The sequence below is a fragment of the Spermophilus citellus genome, assembly GCF_964194105.1.
Source record: "Spermophilus citellus genome assembly, chromosome: 5".
Classification (NCBI taxonomy): domain Eukaryota; kingdom Metazoa; phylum Chordata; class Mammalia; order Rodentia; family Sciuridae; genus Spermophilus; species Spermophilus citellus.
The window spans coordinates 128298632-128322992 of record NC_138186.1 but is presented as its reverse complement, the minus strand read 5'-3'; the positions used below and the strand labels follow the sequence as shown (position 1 = coordinate 128322992).

Here is a 24361-nt window from a genome sequence, read left to right as displayed (position 1 = left end):
CCTTTGCTATGGAATAGTAGAGGTCTGTCTGTGTCTGGCAATTGCAGCACTAGTTTCTGTGTTACATCTTGTTTCTCTCAACCTGTCTACTAGGCTCTAGGTATCTGTTGCAGTAGAGAAGAGAGTGGCTAGGGACTTGCTATGTAAAACAGTAGCATATTTGTTTATTGCTCAGCACAGTTTGAATATTAAATAGCATATGTCTTTTTTCCCCCTACTTTTTGTTTTCTAAACTATATGGTAAATGCCCAGTTAATTAGAACATGATTCTGTCATGTAGCCTACATAATAATGTTTGATAAATGTTTGCTGAATTTAATTAAATTAACCTGAACCCTTTATTCCTTTTGTCTGATACTTTCTCTTAATTTTTTTTCTTGATTATCAAATTAGACCTTTATTGAGGAAAGTTACAAAAAATATAAAAGCACAATTTTTTTTCCTAATTATTCAGCACAGGGATAACAACTGTTAAATTTTTGATTTATGTAAGTCTATATTTTTAATACACTTATATTTTTCTGCTTAGGTCTTTTTTGTTTTGTTGTTTTTTTTCAACAAAAATGAAATCATATTCTCTTAATTTTTGAAAATTTATTTCACTTAACATTTTTGATTGCCAGTACTGATTCCAACAGAATGAGACAGATCACAGAAAACTAAGTAATACATTTAAAAAAATTAAACCTCAAATGTTTTATCATGTTAATGAAAATTTCTGTTATCCTTCTGCATTCTTTGTGTTTATGGCAGTGGTTGACAAACTTTATGTAAAGGACCAGACAGTAAATTTTTCTGGCTTTATTGGCTGTCTAGTCTCTGTTGTGGCTTTTCAACCCAACTGTTGTGGCTTCAAAGCAACCATAGGTAATATGTAAATGAATGTACTTGACTGTGTTCAAATAGAACTTTCAAAATCAGGTGGTAGACTGAATTTGGTCCAGGGACTAATTTGCTGAACCTGATCTATCAAAGGTGCTATGAACATTTCTTTTCAGAACATGGTCAATATTAAAAATAGTTTAAGTATACATCAACATATTTACTTCATTAAATCAAAAAATGATGTTTGAAAACATTTTAAACTACATGAAATTTTGACTACCATCCAGTTAATTAAAATACTATTTAATGAATTAAAATCACTATTCCCCCAAATTCCTATAGTTTTTAACTGGGAATTATTGTATTTAATATTTTATTTGTTTTTAAGAAAAATAAAGTACTTTTTAACACTAATGATATCATAATCTAACAAAACAGTATTTGTAGTTTTCCTTGGCTTTGTAGAATACATTGTATGTATAGACTTTAATGCCATGTATATTCAACTCTAAGGAGAGAATTAAAGATTTTTTTGGCACTTTTCAGTCATTTTACAATATTATTGGCAGAAGGTAATTAGTATTTCAACCTTGGCAAGTTTCTGCACATATGGATAGTACAAGTTTTCAGCATATGATTTGTGATTTTTTTCTCCTCCTGCTTCTGTATACTTTCTTTGGTTTCTGTCATACACTGGTAGTTAGGTATGCCTTTTTGGTGGTGGTTTTAAACAAGTTTGGCATGGAAACTGTACAAGATGGATAGAATGTCTTTTTTTTTTTTTTACTGGTGTGACACTATAGGATCTAAAAGTTTTTTTTATATCTTTTGCATTCCTGAAATTGCTTTCTTCTTAATACAATGTACATTGTAAAACATTCTTGGCATTGGTTGTAATAATTTAAACCCAATTTTTATGAGATTTATGATATTGGTAATGATGCTAGAAAAAGATTTTAAATGGCATAACTTGAATATTAAATATCATTTCTTCTTAACTTTAGCATGCATATTATAGCAGAGATGTGGTACTGAGGCTTCTTGAAAAGAAATATAAGTCTTTGGTAAGTCAGTACTTTTTATGTTCAGAAATAATATCATAGAAAGATTATATGATATACCTTTTTGAATATGCAAAGTCAAATGGGGATGATTAATATTAGCTAATGAAGCAATTCCCCTTTCATGTGACCTTAAACTACATTTTATGAAACATGAAAGAATAAAAGTAGAGACTTAAGAGGCAGTCAGGTTAACAATTAGGAAATATGTAAGTACATATTAAAGTGGGCTGCTGTAAATAACAAGGTAGTGTGAGAGAAGCCATATTTCTAAGTATTACATGTAATTTGACTGAGGTCAGACATTGAGAAGGTAATTACTTCTATAAAATATAACTCTAATTTTGAGTAAAACTTGCAAGAAAAAACTCGAGTGAAAAGTGCTTTTGTATTTTTAAAAATTGGTGAGTTATATCAAGTATAGATTTATACTCTAAAATATATTATAAAAATTATCTATATTTGTTGCTGTAGAACATTGTATAAGGGCCCTGAAAGAGATGGAAAAAATCAGCAAAATTAATAAATAAATAATAAATATGAAAAACATCAAATTTATTAAAATATTTGTTATACTAATATAACTTTGGGTCAATAAGTATGGTTTATGTAATTAGGTAGACAAAGGGAATATTACTAAAATTGTGGGTTTTGGGGTGAGTATAGTAGAGCATAGGATGAAAGGAGGAGAAAAATAATTGTTTTGTGTTTGAGAATTAAGAAAATTGGGTAGAAGTGAGGAATACTGTACAAATGGATAAGAATTTATTTGTACAAATAAAGGGTACTTAAGAAAAGAAAAACTGAACTGAAATAAAGCCTTTCTATCTTTCATTTTTCTCCCGTTCCTACTTAAATGAATTCTTTGTTGCCATATGAGCATAGACTTCTGGTGCTAGAAGAGAGAAAGGGGAAAATCCAAAGAACAGGACAATTGTTGCCGCCCCTCAACCCCCCATGTATACATAGGAACACTGTTGCTATTACAGAGGCCCTAGTGCAAGCATTTAAAATGTTTCTTATAAATTGATTCTTACAATCTGTTTCTTTTTTGAAAAGTCAACCCTGTATCAGTCAATTTTTAGCCTGCAGGTAAAATTACTTCATTATAAACCACTTCAATATTTTATCAAATTAGTAAAAAATTTTGTTTTATGTTTGTAATGGATCAGACTTGCTAGAAGAGACTTCATTTTAAATTTCTTTTTTTTTCTAAAAAGCTTTTTAAAATTTATAAAACATCAAAAAAAAATTTGTTAAGTAAATTTGGTCCTACTTTTGAAAAGAAGTAGAGAAAAATGAATACAAGATGCATTTATTTCCATTTTCTTTTCAGAGTTGAGATTTAATTGTGAATCTATGGTGGAACTTTAGTCCACTCCTTTAGATTTATCTTTCTGTTCTGTAAGAAATCCTTGCATTAGAATCTTAGTCTGAGTAGCCTGTTCAGTGTAATGTTAATCTACTAAAGCTTCTCCTTTAGTTTCTCATTAGTACTGTCTGATGACATTTTCTTCAACAATGGAAAAATCTACATTTTTCAGCCACTAGTCTTATATAACTATAGAAAACTTGGAATATATCTAGGATAACTGAAACACTGAATTTTAAGTTTTATTTAATTTTAATTTAAATAGTTACATGTTTAGTGACCACTGTATTTGTGTAATTCTATCTGTATGTTTTTGGCATTTTCAATAGGTAGCATTAGGGCATCAAACAATTTATGTATGTGCTGTCAGTTATTTATAGAAGTTAAGATACTCTTTGTTTTCATGGCATTGCACAGTCATGAACTAGTTAAAAAACATTTTGATTTTCAGTGTAAATATTTAATCTTTTGTTTTTAATAATTTGAATAATTGTTCAGATACCATTAAAGGAATGAGTTCTGAAATGGCTTCAGGTGGCACCATTTTTCTTATTCTCTGAAAGTTATAGGTGTTATAGAAGAGAAATGTTTAAGCGAAAAAATGGTTGAGAGGTTGTGGGTAATGTCAGCCAAAGATGATGGAAGTGTGAACTAAGGATATGCCCCTGAGAACTGGGATAAAAATGGATAGATCCATTACTGTTGTTAGAAGTAGGATTTGGAGGTCTTGATTTTTGAAGAGGGGATGGTGAGACCTCAAATAATTAAGTGATTAATGTCATTAAGTGAAGTAAGTAACATAGTAAAAGGAAAACATTGCTGGTAAAGTAATGGTTTTTTTGATTTGGTAGATTTGGTCATATAGTGTTTGAAATGCAGATCTCTAGGAGACATGGCTCTGATCTCTGAAATTTGATTTAGACAAGATATATAGCTATGGGAGATGGTTCTGAGACAACCCCCAGATTTGATGATTTTCTGGGAGGACTCAGGACTCAGTACATAGTTGTACTCTCAGCTATCATTTGTTACAGTGAAAGGATACAACATAAAATCAGCAAAGAGAAGAGGTAAATTTGGTGAGATCTGGAGGAAATGAAAGTGTAAGATTCTAACTGTTTTACCATGGAAACACACAGGATATGCTTAAGTCCTCCAGCATTGAATTGTGACAACTTGGATAAAATGTTATCTATTGGGAAGTTTGTTAGAGATTATTGAACAGTTTATTTTATTGGGGTCTGACTGTATAGGCACTTTCTGCCTAACACATATTTCACATGGTTACAAATAATGCAGATATTCAGCATAAACCACATTTTTTTTAAAAAATTATTTTTTATAGTTTAGGTACAGTGAAAGCCCTCTGATCCATTCTTGGAATGATGGTGATAGGTAACAGAGAGATGTACATGGTGTAAACATGAGGTTAAGGGAATGATTCTATAAACTGGGTCCATTGTGCTGGCCTCCACATGCTTTTTTGTGGGGATTGAACTCAGGGGCCTTGACCACTGAGCCCTGTCCTCAGCCCTATTTTGTATTTTATTTTATTTTATTTTATTTTATTTTTTTTTAGAGAGAGAGAGAGAGAGAATTTTAATATTTATTTTTTTTTTAGTTCTCGGCAGACACAACATCTTTGTTTTGCTTGTGGTGCTAAGGATCGAACCCGGGCCGCACGCATGCCAGGCAATCCTGCTATCGCTTGAGCCACATCCCCAGCCCCCTATTTTGTATTTTATTTAGAGACATGGTCTCACTGAGTTGCTTAGCACCTCACAGTTGCTGAGGCTGGCACAATCCTTCTGTCTCAGCCTCCTGGGCTGCTGGGATTACAAATGTGTGCCACCGTGCCTGGCCACGTGCTTTTCTTTTAAAAAACAAATTACTATCAACCCTGCCTGGCTTAAATTAACAAGATATATTACATTCTTCATCAAACTACCCATTATTTGAAGTAGAAATACTGGTCTGAAAGGCTCCATCCTGCTAAGTTACCCTTAAGTGGGGGACTTTGGTGACCCTTATAGAGACTAGATTTCAGAACTCACGGAGATAAGGATAATTCCCTTTAACTGTAAAATTTTTAAGAATAAGTTCCAATCAGAACCAATTAGCATTGGCCAAAGTGACCCATAGTTGCCTCAGACCATTACTGTGTACAGTGGTTTGGAAATATGGTGCAATCATGCTGTCAGTCAAAAGTCAAGTGGTTGGTGGGACTCTCGGAAAACTTCCCTAGACCCCCAATAAAACTAGAGGGCAGAGCTGGGGATAAAGCTCAGTTGGTAGAGTGCTTGCCTTGCATGCACAAAGCCCTGGGTTCAATCCCCAGCACCACAAAAATAAATACATAGGTAAAAACAAACAAAAAAAACTGGAGGGCATGGGATGGGGGCACATATCCCTCACTCTGAGAAGACTCATTCTCTTCCTTGCCAGTGACCTGTTTCCCCCTTTTCCTATCTGTCTAATAAGCAGTCTGTTCTTTTAATAAGCCTCAGGTCTTGCTGGAATCCTCTCAAGCAAGAACACTAGAAGCCAGGGTAGAGACTTCACATCTGCCTGGCTTGGGCTTCACAGGCAGTTTTCTTCTGCAACAGTGGGAACTTCTAAACTCCAATTTTCCAGATGCTATCAGAGTCTAACCTTGAAATCAGTACTATCTAAAGACAGAAGTCCTGCCGTGTTAACTTTTTTTGTGTGTGTGTGTGTGTGCACAGACCTGAGGTCACAATAAAATGAATTAGATAGGGAAATCCATTGATAACTGCATACCATCTTTGTGAACTTGCCTCAGTTCATACAGAGTCAGTCTCTCTCTCTCTCTCTCTGTCTCCCTCCCCCTCTCTCTCTCTCTCTCTCTCTCTCTCTATATATATATATATATATATATATATATTTTTTTTTTCCATCTAAAGCTTAATCCTCTTTCTACTTGACTCCAAACTTCTTTTCGCTCTTGGGTACATTTTTCTGTCAGCTGACTTCTTTATTTCCTATATAGTTGAACTTTTCTGTTGGATACCCTACCAAGAATACGAAGCATGACCCTATCTTTCCAACTTGGAAAAAAAAATTTTAGTTTTGCCTCTAAGACCCTTATAGTACCTGTTGCTCTATTTTAAATTTCCTTCATGGCTAACTTTCATGAAAATGAAAATAATTCTAGGTACCTCTGCTTTTTCAGTTCTTATTTCTTTATTGTAAACTGGATTTAATCTTCAAATTCCCATGAAACTAACCTATTCAGGGTCTCCAACAATCTCCTTATTACTAAATCTAATAATTATCAGTCCTTTTTCACTGATGATTTGTATTTTGTTTGGGAATTAAAATTGGAGGGAATCTATTGAGAGTAGGTAAGTTTTGGGAAAGGGGAGAAGGGTTGAAAGCTCTATTTGTGAAGAATGGGAGGAAGAGTTAGAATGGAGACTTACAGAAGAATCATTAGGAACAGTAGGGGTTGTAGGTTTTTTAAAAATTATGACAATGTTCTTTAAATTTTCAGTTTTCTTTCTTTCTTTTTATTTTTTTTTTTTAAATTGTGGTATTGGAGATGGAAACAGAATTTTAAACCAGTCAATATATTTGCTGGCCAGATGGGAAGAAAAGACTATGATGTGAGGGAACTGTGCAAGAAAGTTTTGAAAGCCATGACTGTAGTATTTTTGTATCTTTCACTAAAATGTCAGATTATGTTTATTTCCGTCCACTGACACCAATATTAAGATAATATATTTGTTCACAAATCTTTTCAGTGCTCCCCAAATTGATGCCATAGTAATATGTGACTGGGTAGACTGAGTTGTAGTACCTGAAAAGGTAGTAGTCTACATATTTCCTAAATATTTCCTGCTAGAATTTTTATAGCTTTGCCTGTTTTTTTTTTTTTTAATAAAAATACTTGGACTTCTAGACTGCAAGTTCCTGAAATTAATGAGATTTTATTTTATTAGATAACCACAGCAGTTCAGCAGTGTGTTCAGTACTTGGAATTGTGTGAGACCATGAAAACTGATGAAATTTTGGAACATTCAAAGCATTGTGGTACGTATTTTTTTTTTTTTAATTACACACATTAAAAATGTTTAATTTTGCTGGTCATGGTGCACTCGCCTGTAATCCCAGTGGCTTGGAGGCAGAGGTAGGAGGGTCGCAGGTTCAAAGCAAGCCTCAGCAACTTAGGAAGGCCCTACAGCAATTTAAGAGAGACCCTGTCTCCAAATAAAATATAAAAAAGGGCCAGGGATGTGGCTCAGAAATAGCCTTATAATGACTTATTTTTTTAGTAGCTGGTAAATGAGATCACTTTTACCAATGACTTAACATATTTTGAGAAATTAAAAAGATTTAGTGACTTTTTAATAATATCTACCTTTAAACTGTATGTTTAGTCATACTGATTCATACTATATGCAGCTCTTCAAGTTATATTAGGCATTAGTATTCTAATCTCTCATACTACCATGATATGTAGTCCCTTTTTCTCTTCTGCTATTGTCTCACTCTTTTAATCAGATACTTAAGCACATTAGTTAGAGGAAAAATTCCCTACAGTGTAGTTTTTATTATCAAATACCCCATCCTGCCCTGTGCTTCATTTCTACTTACATTCAGTCTGAGCTAAAACATCCTAGATAATTTAAAATCTGGCCCTAATTTTTTTAATCTGGTCTCTTATTTTGATATTGAGTAAAATGAGTCTTTTTTTAGATTGTTTTGCCCATCAATGCCTATATACCTTTGTTATTTTTACTTCTGTTGCCTCTTTCATATTTACTTAAACCAATATAAGTAAATCTTATATCTTATTTATCATGAAAGAATAAACTTCACCTATTTGGAATTTTTCTGGATCTTTGCTTACGGTTCACAACTTGCCATGTGAAACTGAACTTTCATGTTGGTTACATTTATTGTTTTTTGAAACAAATGATAAGTTATTGAGAGTATGAAAGTATCTTATAATTTAGTTTATCCCTGAATAAAATTCTTTAACTCAAAGCATGGGAAAGTGTCAAAGACCAATAATTAATGGATTTCAAAACCTCACGTTTTGCAGTGGAGGAGAAAGTGCAGAAATTGAAATTTATTCTTGAAAAGAAACAAAAGTATGCATAATTTTATGTATTATCTCATATAAATATTTTTAGATTTTTCTAATTTCTTGATATTAAAAAGTTACATCAAGCATCCCCCCTAACCCCCACTCTACTAGTTCTCATGGCTTTGCTTTCTTTCTTATCTAGTGGAGACCTTGTGGTATTTCATTTTATTCTTTTGCCATATTCATTTTTTTCCTTTTTCAAATTTTTTGCTCATTCTTGCGTACATTTTCCCAGCTTTAGGTCAGTTCAGCTTTCCATTTTTTGGGGTTCTCAGGAAACTGAGAAGAGAGAATTTGTTATGTGGATTGAAAAGTGCAAATATATGTTTTCTAAACTCAGTTGCTCTTTTTGTGTTGCTTTGGAATTCTCTTAGGTGATCTTTTTTTGATGTCCCAGCTGTTACAGTATTTGCCAGTTTCAGCAAACCACCTTTCTTGTTATTGCCCACTCTCTTTCAAGAGGACTCCATGGTTCTTATTTCACTAAGAAAATAGAATTTTTTGTATATGACCTCCCCACATGTCCTGCTTCTGTGTATACGAATGAATGTTTATATACCTTTATCAGTATTTCCTTTCTCTAGCTTGTAATCAAGATGTGTCCTATTTCAGATTGACCACTTTATCTGTTCTCTTGATTCTGTTACCTCCTGGAGTGTTTGTGTTTGTTTGTTTGTTTTGCTTTATTTTTAGTGAAACTAGGCCATTTTGTTATTCTGTATCTCTTTGCATTGGTTCTTTCTCCTGCATTGTCTAACCTACTCATGGGTGATCCATAATAAAAAATGGAGCAAATTCTATGCTCCATATGCTTTACCTTTCTGCTTCCCTTGAAAGAAGAGCTTTCTGTGTATTCTGGATTCCCTAGGTCCCACTTCTTTGCCTCTTCTTCACTTTTCAGTCATAGAAATAGGCTTCTATTTCTACTCCTCTAAGGCCTTCCCATGTTAGCTTCTAATCTTTCTTGTCCTCATTTAACAGCATGTATCTCTGTTGATTCTTTCCTCCTCATCTTAGTGTCATGTTTTTCTTGTATTCCTTCATTGTTGTACATAGTAAGCTTTGTGTGTTCACTTGAAGAGCTTTTCTCTTTTCTTCACGTTTGTACTGGCAAATGTTTTCCCTTTGTGCTTTTTTCCACTTTACTATATTTGTTTTCTTGAGGGAGCTCATGTACATGGCCTCAAGTATTACATATTTACATGTATCAGTGACTGAAATATGTAAGTCTACATACCTTTCCTGAATTTCAGATCCACTCACTTTTTCTTAATATTACTACCTAAAGGTTATTTATGTCCTTCAAAATTTACAGTACTGAAATCACTATTCCTTCTCTTTTTAGACCTGTTGTTTTACTCATTGGAATTACTTACATAGGAGATATTTACCCTGTATACTATGTTAGAAATAGAGTTTTCTCATCTTTTTCTTTCACTGCCTATGTGTAATCCTGGCTGTGGCATATTATTTTTCGTTTTTTCCATATTTTTTATTGATGCATTATAATTATATGTAATGGTGGGATTGATTTTGACATACATTTCATTTTCTTAAACATAAACTTTTATTTGTCTCCTCTTCATTTTTTTTGCTAGTGTTTTTGTGTATAATTTTCTTGATAAAGCTTCTTTCACACCTTGATTTTGTTTCATTAGCTTTCTACACTGCTGTAGAGTCAGTGTTCCACTACGTGTATTTAACTCCTTAAAGAGCTTTACTTTTATCCTAATGGCCTCTGTAATAAAGTCCAGATTCTTTCCATGACCATGTCTTCATGATCTGCCCTTTGAAGCTCCTTATCTCTTCCCCTTGTCCTCTGCATACTCTCGTGATACCACCGTTTGCTGTAGTCTAATTGGGAGCTAAGTTTAGGTCTCTTTCTGGTTTTTATCATTAGTGAAAAGTGCAGGATCTTGTATAAAATAGATATTTGATATATCTTGACTCTATGGGTGAATGAGTAAATAGCAAATAAATATTAGAAAATCTCTATAGTATGATCTTTTGTGTACCTGAAACACTTGGGACTAGAAGTGTTTCATATGGCAATTTTTTAGATTTTGGAATATTTTTTATAGATTTTACATACATTTACTTTTAGTTAGTAAAACTGAAGAGTAACTAACATTTTTTATTGACTTCTTTCCTTCCTTAACTTACTTTTAAAGCATGTCCTTGATGACAGCTAATAACTCTGGCAATTTTTGGTATTTATTTTAGAATGAGCACTGATGCATATAATATGATATATATATATATACACACACACACACACACACATATATATATATAGTCTGATACATATTATACTACATATATATATATATATGATCTGATGCATATTATATTTTTCTGAGTTTTGTCAATTTTATGACTACTTTTTCTCAGATTTATGTAAAGAGCCTTAGCAAACAAGGAAATAAATATTAAAATTTTTTTTAGTTGTAGTTGGATATAATACCTTTATTTTATTTATTTTTATGTGATGATGAGGATTGAACCCAATGCCTCATACATGCTAGGTGAGCGCTCTACTGCTGAGCCACAACTCCAGCCCAGGAAATAAATATTTTTAAAATTTCCACCAACAGTGTCTTCATTATAGACTAGAATCTTGTGTGTTTAGAAGAAAATGGATACAGGTAATGTAAAATATGAAAACATTAAAATGTTTTTGTTTCTTCTCTTAAGGGAACAAACAGAAAATTGTCTACTACTCAGGACAAGAATTACAATATATTTATTTCATTCACTCATTATGCATTTTAGGAAGATTATTGATCTATAAACAAGGCAGAAAACTCTTTCCCATAAAGCTAGAGGATAAAAAAGGTAAGTGAGATTAGGAGAAATGAATATGTGACAGTACGGTAAGATTTATATGCTGTGGCTCATTCAAGCTTGGAGTTTTCCCATGTTTTTTCAAAGGTATTTAGTTATATACCTTTTAGTTTTATATATATTGAAGTATTTTTTTCTTTGAATTTTCAGTTTCTACTTCTTCCTACATGCATAGGTGTTTTTCTTATTCTCCTAGAATGTAATAATTATTTTCCCCTGTCTCTCAAAATTCTCAACATACTTGATGATCCAGTTCTGGATGTAAAAGTAGAAGACCTTGTTTAAGTTCTGGTTGTCTTATACATTATCTAGGATCTTTTGGGCAAATCACTTACTTTATGTTGTTTTGGTTTCTTAAATCATGAAAATTGAATAATGGTATCAGTGATGCTACACTTAGAGAACTTTTGTTTGAGAATATTGTTTTATAAACTGCAAAGCCCAATACCATTTGATACACTATCATTGTTTTTACCCTAAGTCTTCTTAATTTTCCTCTATTAAACTTTGGCACATGTTGCTAGTTATTCTTATTTCCCTTAAAACCCTAAGCTTATCTAAGAATATACTACAGAGTAGGGGCTGTCAAACTTTTCCTGTAAAGTGCTAGATACTAACTCTTTTAGCCACACTGGGCCACATAATGTCTTTCTCTGTGTGTGCACCTGAATGTACCCCCCCCCAAAAAAAAAATAAATACAATAAAAAGGTAGCATCACAATCTGGAGGCTGCTGTTCCTAGAAAGGGCTTGTGCAAGGTTGGTCCTTAGTTGGTGTCTAGAATTCTTTTATTCCCAGCACTGAAAGATACCTAAGCTATAGACTGATCACAGTGTCTAATCTGCTTACAATGTGTTTTACACTAAACACTTAATTTCCTTTTATGAATTTAGAAATTTGGTATGTGCTAGGCAATAGGTGCCTGAATCTTCAACCTTCAGTAAAAACTTTGGGATTTATAATGACCTTTCCTGATAGCCATTATTTTACATATGTTTTTAAAATTCACTCCTAGAAGAATTAAATGTATTCTGTGTCACTCTGTGGAAGAGAACACTTAGAAGCTTGTGCCTGGTTTTCTCTGGATTTCACCACATTCCCCATTTCCCTTGGATTTTTCTTTGTGTGCTTTTGATGTAACAAAACATAGCTGTATGACTGTATGTTGAAACATTCGAGTCTTGCTAGTAAATCACTGAATCTGAGCATGGTTTTGAGGAACCTCAAACACATTTTAAAAATGAAAATCCATTCTTAGCTTGTGAGCATTACAAAATCAGATCATAAGGACTACAATTTGCTGACCTGTGTTATGGAGTATATTCTAGACTTCTAGGCATCTCTCTGGTGGCCTGGAGCAGGGTGTTGTGAAACCTGGTTGTTGGTGATCTGTTGATTTTGCAGTAGTCATGATGCCCCTGTGAATCTTGAGAATATCTAGTTCTTAGCCTGGTGTCAGAAGCCTAAAAGGGGGAGGTTAGAGCTTAGGGAAGTTTTAGGTAAATGAATCTGTACTATTTTTGACAAACATTCCTTAAGTGAATAACATGTTTATGTGCAGAGCTGAGCAGAAATATTTTGACTTAAAGATTAAGGTAGCAAAAGAGACAGAAATGTCATGAAGTCCAAGATGTCTAGCTTTTTCACTCTGTTTTTAGTCACTGATCAGATGTCTGCACAGGCTCAAGTGAAGAGTCAGTGCTTTTGACAAAAGCAGCCTTCAAGTCCATGAAAAATAACCTGGGCAACCATTACCATAACTCTCATATAAGATATGTTATCTATCAGAGCTAATGGGAGACTTAATAGTGCATTGCTCAATTGTGTGATTTCCAAAATTAATGAATTTTAAAGTCAACTAAAGGCAAGTAACTCAGAGCAAGTGAGACTGGAAGATTCACTTAGCTTTTTCCTTAGTTTTTCTCCTAATTGAATAAATACAAATAGCAATAATCAGATTTATGGATCTTTTAATTAGAAGTTTATACTAAGTGATTAGCTAAAAAAAAAAAAAATCCCCTGTCCCTCCACATAGCCCACATTGTATTGTTTGCCTTGCCGTTTTTTAATATACTATGTCTAATTTGTTCTGGAGTCATGTGTTTTTGATTATAGCTTCTGCCTTCCTGACTGGATCATGTTTTCTATAAAAACTCAGTCATAGATTGATGAGCCATTAGTTAAATTGTTCTAAGTTGTAAGTATATAATAGGGATTAATTTCTTTCTTTTTCTATTTCTTTGTGAAGATTCAGTATCCCTTACAGATCTGCTGGTTCTATTTATCCAACTTATCTATTATTCACCAAGTTGTCCAAAGATGACATCATCTCCAAACTCAGGTAATTTGGCTTGAGTAATAAAAAGCATCTAAAAATATTTAGGTATTGCCAGAATGTTTTGAGTGCCTGGTGTAGTTTTGTCAATAGATTTCATTAAGATATAGCATTATTAAGAAGAAATTACATTGGTTCTGAAGTAAACCATGAAATTTAATTTTGTTCATTGATGTTCTAAGATATTTCTAATCTACTAACTTCTTAATTTAGGATCAATTTTCCTGAGGATTTTAATATTCTTTATTAAAAGGAAGATGTTCTCAAGAAATGAGATCATGCTTGATTGATAGGTACTAATTTGTTTTGTTTTTGATATTTTCTGTCTTTATCTTTCCCAGAATGTTTTGATTAGCTTACATGTTTTAGCTCACATCCAAACTTCACAATCTTTTCAGGGTCCTTTTTTATTGAAGATTAAAGAAAAAATACATATACAGCACAATTTTTCATATCTCTGATTGTATAAAAAATATGTTCATACTAATTCGTGTCTTCATATATGTACTTTGGATAATGATGTCCATCACATTCCACCATCCTTGCTAACCCTTTCCCCATTCCCTTCCCCTCCCGTCCCTTTGCCCTATCTAGACTTAGTCTATTCCTCTCATGCTGCTCCTCCCTACCCGACTATGAATCAGCCTCCTTATATCAGAGAAAACATTCGGCATTTGGGTTTTTTGGATTGGCTAACTTCACTTAGCATTATCTTCTTCAACACCATCCATTTACCTGCAAATACCATGATTTTATTCTCTTTTATTACTGAGTAATATTTCATTGTGTATATAGGCCACATTTTTTTTTTTTTTTTTATCCATTCCTCTACTGAAGGGCATCTAGGTTCCTTCCACAGTTTATCTATCATGAATTGTGCTGCTATAAACATTGATGTGACTGTGTCCCTGTAGTATGCTGTTTTTAAGTCCTTTGAGTATAGACCCAGGAGAGGGATAGCTGGGTCAAATGGTGGTTCCATTCCCAGATTTCCAAGGAATCTCTAAACTGCTTTCCATATTGGCTGCACCGATTTGCAGTCCTACCAGCAATGTATGAATGTACCTTTTTCCCCACATCCTTGCCAACACTTATTGTTGTTTGTATGCATAGTAGCTTCCATTCTGACTGGAGTGAGAAGATAACTTAAGAGTAGTTTTGATTTGCACTTCTCTAATTGCTAGAGATGATGAACATTTTTTCATATATTTGTTAATTGATTGTATATCCTCAGAATTCTGAGAAGTGTCTGTTCAGGTCCTTGGCCCATTTATTGATTGGGTTATTTCTTTTTTTGGTGTTAGTTTTTTGAGTTCTTTATATACCCTAGAGATTAGTGCTCTATCTGATGTGTGAGGGGTAAAGATTTGCTCCCAAGATGTAGGCTCTCTATTCACCTCATAGTTGTTTCTTTTGCTGAGAAGAAATTTTTAGTGTGAGTATATCCCATTTATTGATTTTTTAAATTTTAATTCTTGCACTGTAGAGGTCTTATTAAGGAAGTTGGGCCCTAATCCCACATGATGAAGATTAGGGCCTTTGTTCTTGTCAGTTATTTTGGTCACAGTGACACAAAGCTGACCAATACACATACTGTATTTTCTTTATTCATTCTTCCATGGGATCCTAGAATGATTCCATTTCTTAGCTTTTGTGAACAGTGCCAAAATAAAAAATGGGTATATAGGTAATGCTTTTATATGCTGATTAATTTGCTTTGGATATATTCTGTATTTAGTTTTTGAAGAACCTATATACAGTTCTCCATAATGACTGTATTAATTTACATTCTTACCAACAGTTTATAAGCAAGCATTCTTTTTCCTTTCTCATCCTTGCCAGCGTTTGTTACTTTTTATAATAGCCCTTCTGATTGGGATTAGGTGGAATTTCAATGTAGGTTCGATTTGCTAAAGATACTTGATGGCTAAAGATATTGAGCATTTTAAAATTTATGTGTTTGCCATTTGTGTGTGTATATATATGTGTATATATATATATATATATATATATATATATATATTTTTTTTTTTTTTATTTTTTTAAAACTCTATTTGGTTTATATGGCTTTTTTTTTTTTTTTTTTGTCCCAGTGATTAAACCCAGGGGCACTTTATCACCGAACCACATCCCTAGTCCTTTTTATTTTTTATTTTGAAACACAGTCTCGCTAAGTTGCTTAGAGTTTGCTAAATTGCTGAGACTGGCCTTGAACTTGGGATCCTCCTGCCTCATGCTCCTGAGCCACTGGGATTACAGGTGTCTACCACCATGCTGAACTTCATTTGACCAATTTTTTTTTTTTTTGGATTACTTATTCTTCAGTAATTTTTTTGAATTCTTTCTATATTCTAGTTATTAATCTTGTGTTATATGAATAGTGTTAAAGATTTTTTCCCATTCTGTAAATTGTGTTCCACTCAGTTGGTTGTTTCCTTTGTTACAAATTTTATGTAATCTCATTTTTCAATTCTTGTTTTTGTTTTCTAAATCAAAGGAGTTCAATTCAGGAAATCAGTGCCTATGTCAGTATCTTGCAATGTTTCCTCTATATTTTATTCTAATAGTTTCAGAATTTCAGGTCTTCTTATAGTATTTGATCCATTTTGAATTGAATTTTGTATATTATGAGAGACAGGACATTTAGTTTTACTATTCTACATATCGATCTCCAGTTCCCCACCACTTGTGGAAGAGGCTATTTTTTTCCTCCAGTTTGTGTTTTTGGCACGTATGTCAAGATTAATTGGCTGGAGATATATGAATTTATTGCTGGGGCCTCTGTTTTGTTCCATTATTTTATGTGTTCATTTTTATACCAATACCATATTCTTTTTATTACTATGAGTCTGTGGTATATAATGAAATCAGGTATCATGATATCTCCAGTGGTGTCCATTTTTCACAGGACTACTTTGGCTATTTGGGATCTTTTGTATTTTTATATGAATTTTAGGACTTTTTTTCTAGTTCTTTTAAGAAAGTGGTATTCTGATGATTATTTTATTGATTATGTAGATTGCTTTGGGTAGTAAGTCCATTTTAATAACATTAATTCTCCCATTCTTCCAATCCATGAATATGGGTGATCTTTATACTTTCTAGTGTCTTTTTCAGTTTGTTTCTTCAGTGTCCTATAATTTTCATTGTAGAGGTCTTTTACCTCCTTTTGATTAGGTTAATTTCTAGGGTTTTGTTTTGTCTTTGTTGTTGTTTTTTTGCTATTGTGAATGGGGTTGTTATTCCTGACGTCTTTCTCAGTGAGTTCATTGTTGGCATACAGAAAAGCTATTTGTATGTGTGTGTGTGTGTGTGTGTGTAAATTTTGTGTCTAGCTTTTTCATTGGATTTATTAGTTCTAAGAGTTTCTTGGGGGAATATTTGTGGTTTTCTAAGTTTAGAATCATATCAGTAAACTGGGATAATTTGATTTTATTCTTTCCTTTTTGTATCCCTTTTACTGCTTTCTCTTGCCTAATTGCTTTGGCTAAAATTTCAAGTAGTATATTGAATGAAGTGGTATCTTATTTCTGATCTTAGAGGGAATGCTTTCAGTCGTTCCCCATTCAGCATGATGTAGGCTGTTGGTTTGTTATATGTAACCTTTATTATGTTGAGATATGATCCTTCTATATGTAGTTTATTCATGAAGGATATTAAGTTTTATTAAAAGCTATTTCTGTATGTATTGAGGTACTTTTGTGATTTTTTTTCTTTATTCTTGACTCTCTTTATGTGCTATTTCTTTTACTGATTTGCATATGGTGAACCATCCTTTCATCCCTGGAATGAAAACAACTTGACCATGTATATTATCTTTTTAATGTGCTGTTGAATTTTATCTACTTAATATTTTACTGATAATTTTTGCATTTATGTTTACCAGGAATATTGGCCTATAGTTTTTGTGTGTGTGTGCCTTTGTCAGGCAATATTGGTTTGTAGAATGAGTTTGGGATGGTTCCTTCTCTTTCATTTTTATGGACTAGTTTGAGGAACATTGATATTAGTTCTTCTTTAATGTTCTGTAAACTGTAGCAGGGAATTAGTCTGGTCCTTTACATTTATTTGTTGGGATACTTTGTCTTTAATCTTTTTACTTATTGTTCTATTCAATTTATTCTAATATGTTCTTAGTTCATTTTGATAGGTCATATTTGTCTTGAAATTTATGTTTTTTTCTAGTTTTTTTTCAACTTATTGGTATGCAATTTTTCAAAATATTCCTAGTGACTCTGAATTTCAGTGGAATCTGTTGTAATGTTTCTTTTTTCAACTCTAATTTTATTTACCTTTCTCTCTCTCTCTCTGGGATAATCTATCTAAAGATTTGTTTATCTTTCAAAGACCCAACTCATTGTTTCATTGATCTTTTGCATTGTTTTTAAAATCTCTATCTGTTGTATTTCTGCTCTGATCTTTGTTATTTTTTCCTCTCCTGATTTTGGGTTTGGTTTGTTCTTATTTATCTAAGACCTTGAGATGTATCAAGTTTTTAATTTTAGCTCTCTCTATTCTTTTAATATAAGTACTCATTACTATAAACTTCTCTCCCAGCTTTCACTGTATTTCACCGATTCTAGTATATTGTGTTTTTATTTTGATTTGATTCTAGGAATTATCAAAATTTCCCTCTAATATTTTCAATAACCCACTTTTCAGAAGAGTATTATTCAATCTCTATGTGTTTGTATAATTTCTATAGTTTTTCTTGCTATTGATTTCTTGTTTCATTTCATAGTAATCTGATAAGATTCAAGAAATTATTTTTATTTTTTGGATTTCTAAGGTTTGCTTTACATCCTAATATGTGGTCTGTTTGAGACCATATATTAGGATGTAAAGTTCCATGTGTTAATGTGTTAATGAAAAGAATACTGTTGTTAAATGGAATATTTTATAGTTGTCTTTTAAGTATATTTTATCTATAGTATAATTTAACTCTGTTTTTTGTCAATTTTTTTGGTCTGGATCATCTCTATTGGTGAGAGTAGGGCACTCCCTTTGTGTCTAGTTTGTGTCTGTGTTTTATATTTTTGGGTGCTCCAATATTTAGTACATATATATATTTAAAATTGTTATAACATGTTGATGAATTTTTCCCTTCATCAATATGTAATAACTTTCTTTGCCACTTCTAACCGATTTTGTCTTAATATCTCTCTTTTGTTGGATATAAGTATAGCAGTTCCTGCTTGCTTTCAGATTCCATTTGCTTGCAATATCATTTTCCATTCTTTTAGTTTGTGAATACCTTTTCAGGTGAGGTAAGTTTCTTGGAGGTGGATCTTGTTTTTTAATCTATGGGGTATCTTTTATTATCAAATTAAGACCATTAACCTTTTGGGTTATTGTTGAAAGTTGTGTAGTTGTTCCTGTTGTTTTCTTGATTTTCTTTTTGTTTTAAATATTCTAAGTTCTTTTCTTCTCTTTATTAATTTTTGACATTTGATAGTTTACTATATCAATGTTTTTTTTTTTTCTCTTTGTGTGTCTCTTCTTGAAGAAAGATTTATTCTTTTCCATGCTCTCATGATTGTGCTACTTCCTTCTTCCTTTTGGTTGTAGAGTGTCCTTAAATATCTTCTGTAATGCTGGTCTAGTGTTTATAAATTCCTTTAGTGGATTTATTTTTTTATTTAACTTTTTTTTTTTAATACTGGGAATTGAAACCAGGGCACTTTACTAGTGAGCCACACCCCAACTTGTTTATTCTGTATTTTGATACAGGGTGTTTTTGAGTTGCCAAGCTAGCCTTGAATTTGTAATCCTCCTATTTCAGACTCCCAGGCCACTGGAATTACAGATGTGTCCCCAAACCCATGCGAATTCCTTTAGTTTATGCTTATCTCAAAAGTTCTTGATTTCTACTTCAATTTTCAAGGATATCCTTGCTTGGTATAGTATTCTTGGCATTTTTTTCAGAACATCATTAAATACTTCATTCCATGCCCTCCTGGCCTTTAGAGTTTCTGATAAGAAATCTGACATTTTAATGGATTTGCCTTTAATTGTGTTTTGGTGCTTCTTTCTTCTAGCTCTTGACACGTTTTCTTTTTTCTTTTTTCTTTTTTTTTTTTTTTTTTTAAAGAGAGAGTGAGAGAGGAGAGAGAGAGAGAGAATTTTTTTTTTTTAAATATTTAATTTTTAGTTTTCGGCGGACACAACATCTTTGTATGTGGTGCTGAGGATCGAACCCGGGCCGCACGCATGCCAGGCGAGCGCGCTACCGCTTGAGCCACATCCCTAACCCTCTTGACACGTTTTCTTCTGTACTTTCGCAGTTTAACTATAATGTGGGTAGAGAGGTTCTTTTCTGGTTGTGTCAGTTTATATTCTAAATAATTCCTCTATCTGGAAGTTTACTTCTTTTCCACAATTTGGGATATTCCCTGCTATAATTTCACTGAATAGGTAACCTGTGTTCTCGCCTTTTCCCTCTTCTATGTAGTTTATGCAAATGTTTGATATTTTAGTGTATTCAATAGATCTTGTATTTTCCTTTCATTCTTTTTTTTTCTTATTGCTGTCTGAATATATTATTTTGGCAAGTTGTCTTCAAGCTCTGATTTACTTGATCCAGTTTGTTTCTGATGCCTTCAATTGAAATTTTTTTTCAGACTTATAGAGCTTTTCATTTCCAAGATTTATTTCAGGTATTTTTCCAAAATCTCTATTTCTTTATTCATATCCTGCATTGTCTTCCTTAATGCATACTACTGTTTATTTTTATTCTCTTTGGTTTCTGTTATTTTTTATTCTCCCAAGAGAATTTCATTGAGCTTCTTAAAGATGATTCTTTTGAATTCTTTGCCTAACTTTTCATCCACTTAGATATCTTTAGAATCTTTTACTATAGAGTAATGAACTTTAGGAACTGTTATATTGCCATGTTTTTAAAACATTTTAAATTTACTAGATGTTATTACAATATCACATGCTTTCTTTATGATAAAAAGTATCCTTTGTTTGTTACAATTACTTATTAATATTTTGATTTGCCATCTAGAGGACTTTTTTTGTCTTATTCACATCTGTGTCTGCAGTGCTTCTTTGTACAGTGTCTGGTGTTTATCAGAAACTCAATAAATAGAAGATGATTGTATAAATGCATGTATGAACACATGGTGGTCAGTGATACTGCTTACTGTGAAGAAGTTTTCTCATCAGGAGCTGTTTAAAAAATCATTCAACTTCACTTTTACATTTTCTTTTTGTCAGGTATCAGGTTGAAGTCAGCATACTCATGGCATATTGACTTATATAACATATATTAAGAAGTTTCTTAGTCTTAGTACTGTATCTTACTAGCATAGTCTTATATGCTGTTGGAGGGATATTAGGTCAGATATTTGAAAATATGTTGATTTCTGAAATAAAAAGTCATGTTTTAGTTACAATTCTAATCATGTTTCATTTATGTGTTTTAGTGTTCATATTGTTAAAAAATCTTAAGAGTAACTCTTCCTTTCATTGTTTTTGTGGTAACACAAGAGGTTTACTAGTCTCCATGAACATTCATTAAAGTTTCTCTTCTCATCTGTCTTCTGCTTTGTTCATGTTGTTGTCTTACTGAATCTCATTTACTAGGCTCAATATCTGAATACATTTTTTAGGGAAAAAATGAAAAGTGAATACAAGTAAGTATTTACTAGATGGAGAAAAGTTCTGAGACATCTTCAATATCAAGCATTGTTATAATGTCACGCTGTGAATGATCTTATATTCTTTTCTTTTGACATTTATTTTTTTATATAGTTGTTTTTTATTAACTTGAAAGTATATTGAGATAATTGAAATCTTAATTTTTAGGTTATAATTTGGTATTGGCATTGAGTTGTGGGATTTTTAAACTATTACCTTTGATATTGAGCTTTATGGAAGAACATTAGCTAATATATAAAAAAGTATTAAGTATCTAGTGTTTTAAGTTTTAATTTATCAAAATACTTTTTGTTTGTCAGAGAATTATTCTCCTGCAAGTATGGTGACTGAAGTTCTACAGATACTCTGTGATCAAAAAGAATGTGCAATTGAATGCTTATATAACAACACTGTGGTAGAGACACTTCTCCAGCCTGTTCATAATTTAATGAAGGGAACTGAGGTTGGTATTAAGTCACTAAAGACAAAAAGTGTCCCTAAACTGAGTATTCATAATATTTAATTAGACTTTATTTTTATGTATTTGAAATATTTTATTATATTCTGTTTCCAAAAATGAATGTATTTTGTTTGATATACATTTTTATTGGTTAAATCATAGTTTATACAGTTGCTTGATTTAATAGATATCATATGGTCGGGGAATACACAGACATCTTAATTTTTTTCTAATCATGCTTACTTCTACAGATGTAAAGAACTTAGAATTTTTTCCTATTATGAAGCTATTTGTCTTACAAATCTAATAAATCTTGTAACTGTCTTGTTATTTGATTTAATGGCAGTTTTATAGCCTTTGGAAATATGATTATTATCACAAAGAGCCAATTCTGTTTTACGGTAAGTAAAACTAGTATTACCTTGCAAAGAAAGCTTATATATAATTCCAGTGCTGAACATATGATGTGTCTTTATAGTTTGCAATGTGTGCTTCCTTACATTGTATATTTTTTCATAACTGAGACTGAAGGAAGTGACTTGCTCAATATCAGGCATTTAACAAGTGGCAGAGTTGGTGCCCTTACTAGTCCTGCTATCTGTCCAATGTGTCCCTCTGCTTGTATAAGTTAAGTTTGTAGAAAATGACTTTTAGAGTGCATCAATAGACTAAAAATGTTTTTGTCTTTTCATACCTGTTTTGTTGTGTTTTTGTTAGACTCATCTCCCTCTTAAACTCGTACTTTCACGACTGTCACATACTTTACTGCTTGTTGTTTTCTCTGGATAAATTTCAAAAATGTTAACTTGGTATTTACCAATTTTTTTTGTGTTTTTGTCCCATTTTTTCTCATATATACTAGTTACAACAATCCATTTGAATATTCTGTATGAGACTATTATACATTTCTATCTTTGCATGCTTTCTTCTTACCCTGGAAAATATTAAACTTGGTCCTCATGAAAAATTCCTCTCTTTAGACAAGATTTTTCCTTTGAATCTCCCAAACTAAGGTGTTTGTTTTTCTATATTCCCATGTTATATACTTCTGTAATTGTACTTATATTTGAATTTATTCTTGATAGCAGAACCAGTCCTCTGGCATATAATAGAAATTTAATATCTAATTGAAGTCAGTCAGCATCACCCAATCACTACTATGTCATTGCTTTGCTCTCAGTACTGAAAATGTAGACGTAAATAAGACATGTTTATTGACTTTAAGAATTGTATTTTCATAGGTGAGGCAGTCTTTTGAACAAAATATATTTAAAATGAGGAATAGAAAGTTCCAAAGAAAAAATGTGTCTATGAGAGAATGCAAATATTCTTATAGATAGGTATATATAAATGAGATAGTCTATCTATACAAACAGAGAACAAAAGTACTCTAGGTGAAATTGTCCAAGAAAGATATTTAATATGAAAAGGAAGACTAAATATAATTGAGTGGATATTCCTGTATATTTTCAGGGAATATTCCAGACTTATCATTTGTTAAACTAACCTACCAAATTTATTCAATTGTATTAGTGGTGACATACATATTTTAAAATTTATTGTAGAGAATATGTGCACTGGCATCCATGAAAGTGTAAGGAAATTATAAGCAGACCTTGCAAAACCCAGAAATTATTGTAGATGGAATCTAGCATTAACATAGTTCTCTAGGTTTTGTTATTTGTTTTGTGCTATTTTGCTGTTTTGGCAAAGGCATTTTACTACTTAACATTTAAAGGAAACAGTAAATATGATTGGTCTGGTTTGTTTGCTCCCTGGGTGACATTCCTGGCTATTGGCTAACCCATGAACTGGTGGTCTCAGATTTACATTCCTGAGTCAATCAATGTATGAAGGGATGATGTTTCTTTAGATAGGGTGGCAGTATGTTAGATCCATGTGATATAATTATATTGAATAGTTAGGAATCCAGTGGGGGAAAAGTATAGGAAAAAGTGGAAATAGAGGGAGCTAGTATGTTTGTTAACCAGAATTACATAAAAATATATATATCAGAAGCAGCAATTTCCAATAATTGGTTTCGGTGAAAAATCTTCCTCATCAGCTGTTCTAGGAAAATAATGTAATCTAATGATACATTTCATTCAGTCATATTATTTTCACAGCCAAATGAATCATTAAGTATTTTTTGTTGTTGTTGTGGTAATATAACTTTATTAGACTACATACCTTCCATGATATGTCATAAAATTTTATAATTTGTCTTATCTTTTTAATGTACAGACGGCTCCAAATTGTTCTGAAACAGCTTTAATTCATATAGCTGATATCTTGGCCAGAATTGCTTCTGTAGAAGAAGGACTTATTTTACTTCTTTATGGAGAAAACATGAATTGTTCTGAGGAAGAAAGGTATGTACCTACATTTTAAATCTAGATGGCTGTTGCAAGTATAGTTAAATTTCCTAATCAGCCACTAATAAAATGCTAACTGATCTTTAATATGATCTTTTTTCAAAGTGAGAATAGAATCTTCACTCCAGATGGTATCTTCTTCCCCTTCTCATATTCTCCCTGGGACTTTCTCTTATATACTTCCAAAGCCACCCATGATTGGTTTAAGTCAAATTAAAGGTGCACAAAGGAGAAACTATTTTTTCTCTTCCTTCTGTATAGTCAGTCACCTAGTTCTAGATTTTCAGTTAACCAGTGGTCACCTTTTGATGCATTAGATGTACATACATACA

The 24361-nt window shown here is 32.3% G+C and overlaps 1 protein-coding gene across 5 annotated transcripts in view; it reads left to right on the top strand.

Moving 5' to 3' along the window:
• TBC1D32 (TBC1 domain family member 32) overlaps positions 1-24361 on the top strand; it is a 204141-nt gene that overhangs the window by 33537 nt on the left and 146243 nt on the right. For all 5 annotated transcript variants that reach the window (XM_081295926.1, XM_081295923.1, XM_081295922.1 and 2 more), the window contains 6 exons: positions 1830-1889; positions 7221-7311; positions 11066-11206; positions 13464-13556; positions 21515-21657; positions 23899-24026. In XM_081295926.1, the coding sequence (XP_081152052.1) occupies positions 1830-1889; positions 7221-7311; positions 11066-11206; positions 13464-13556; positions 21515-21657; positions 23899-24026 (656 nt within the window). The remainder of the gene's footprint in view (positions 1-1829; positions 1890-7220; positions 7312-11065; positions 11207-13463; positions 13557-21514; positions 21658-23898; positions 24027-24361) is intronic.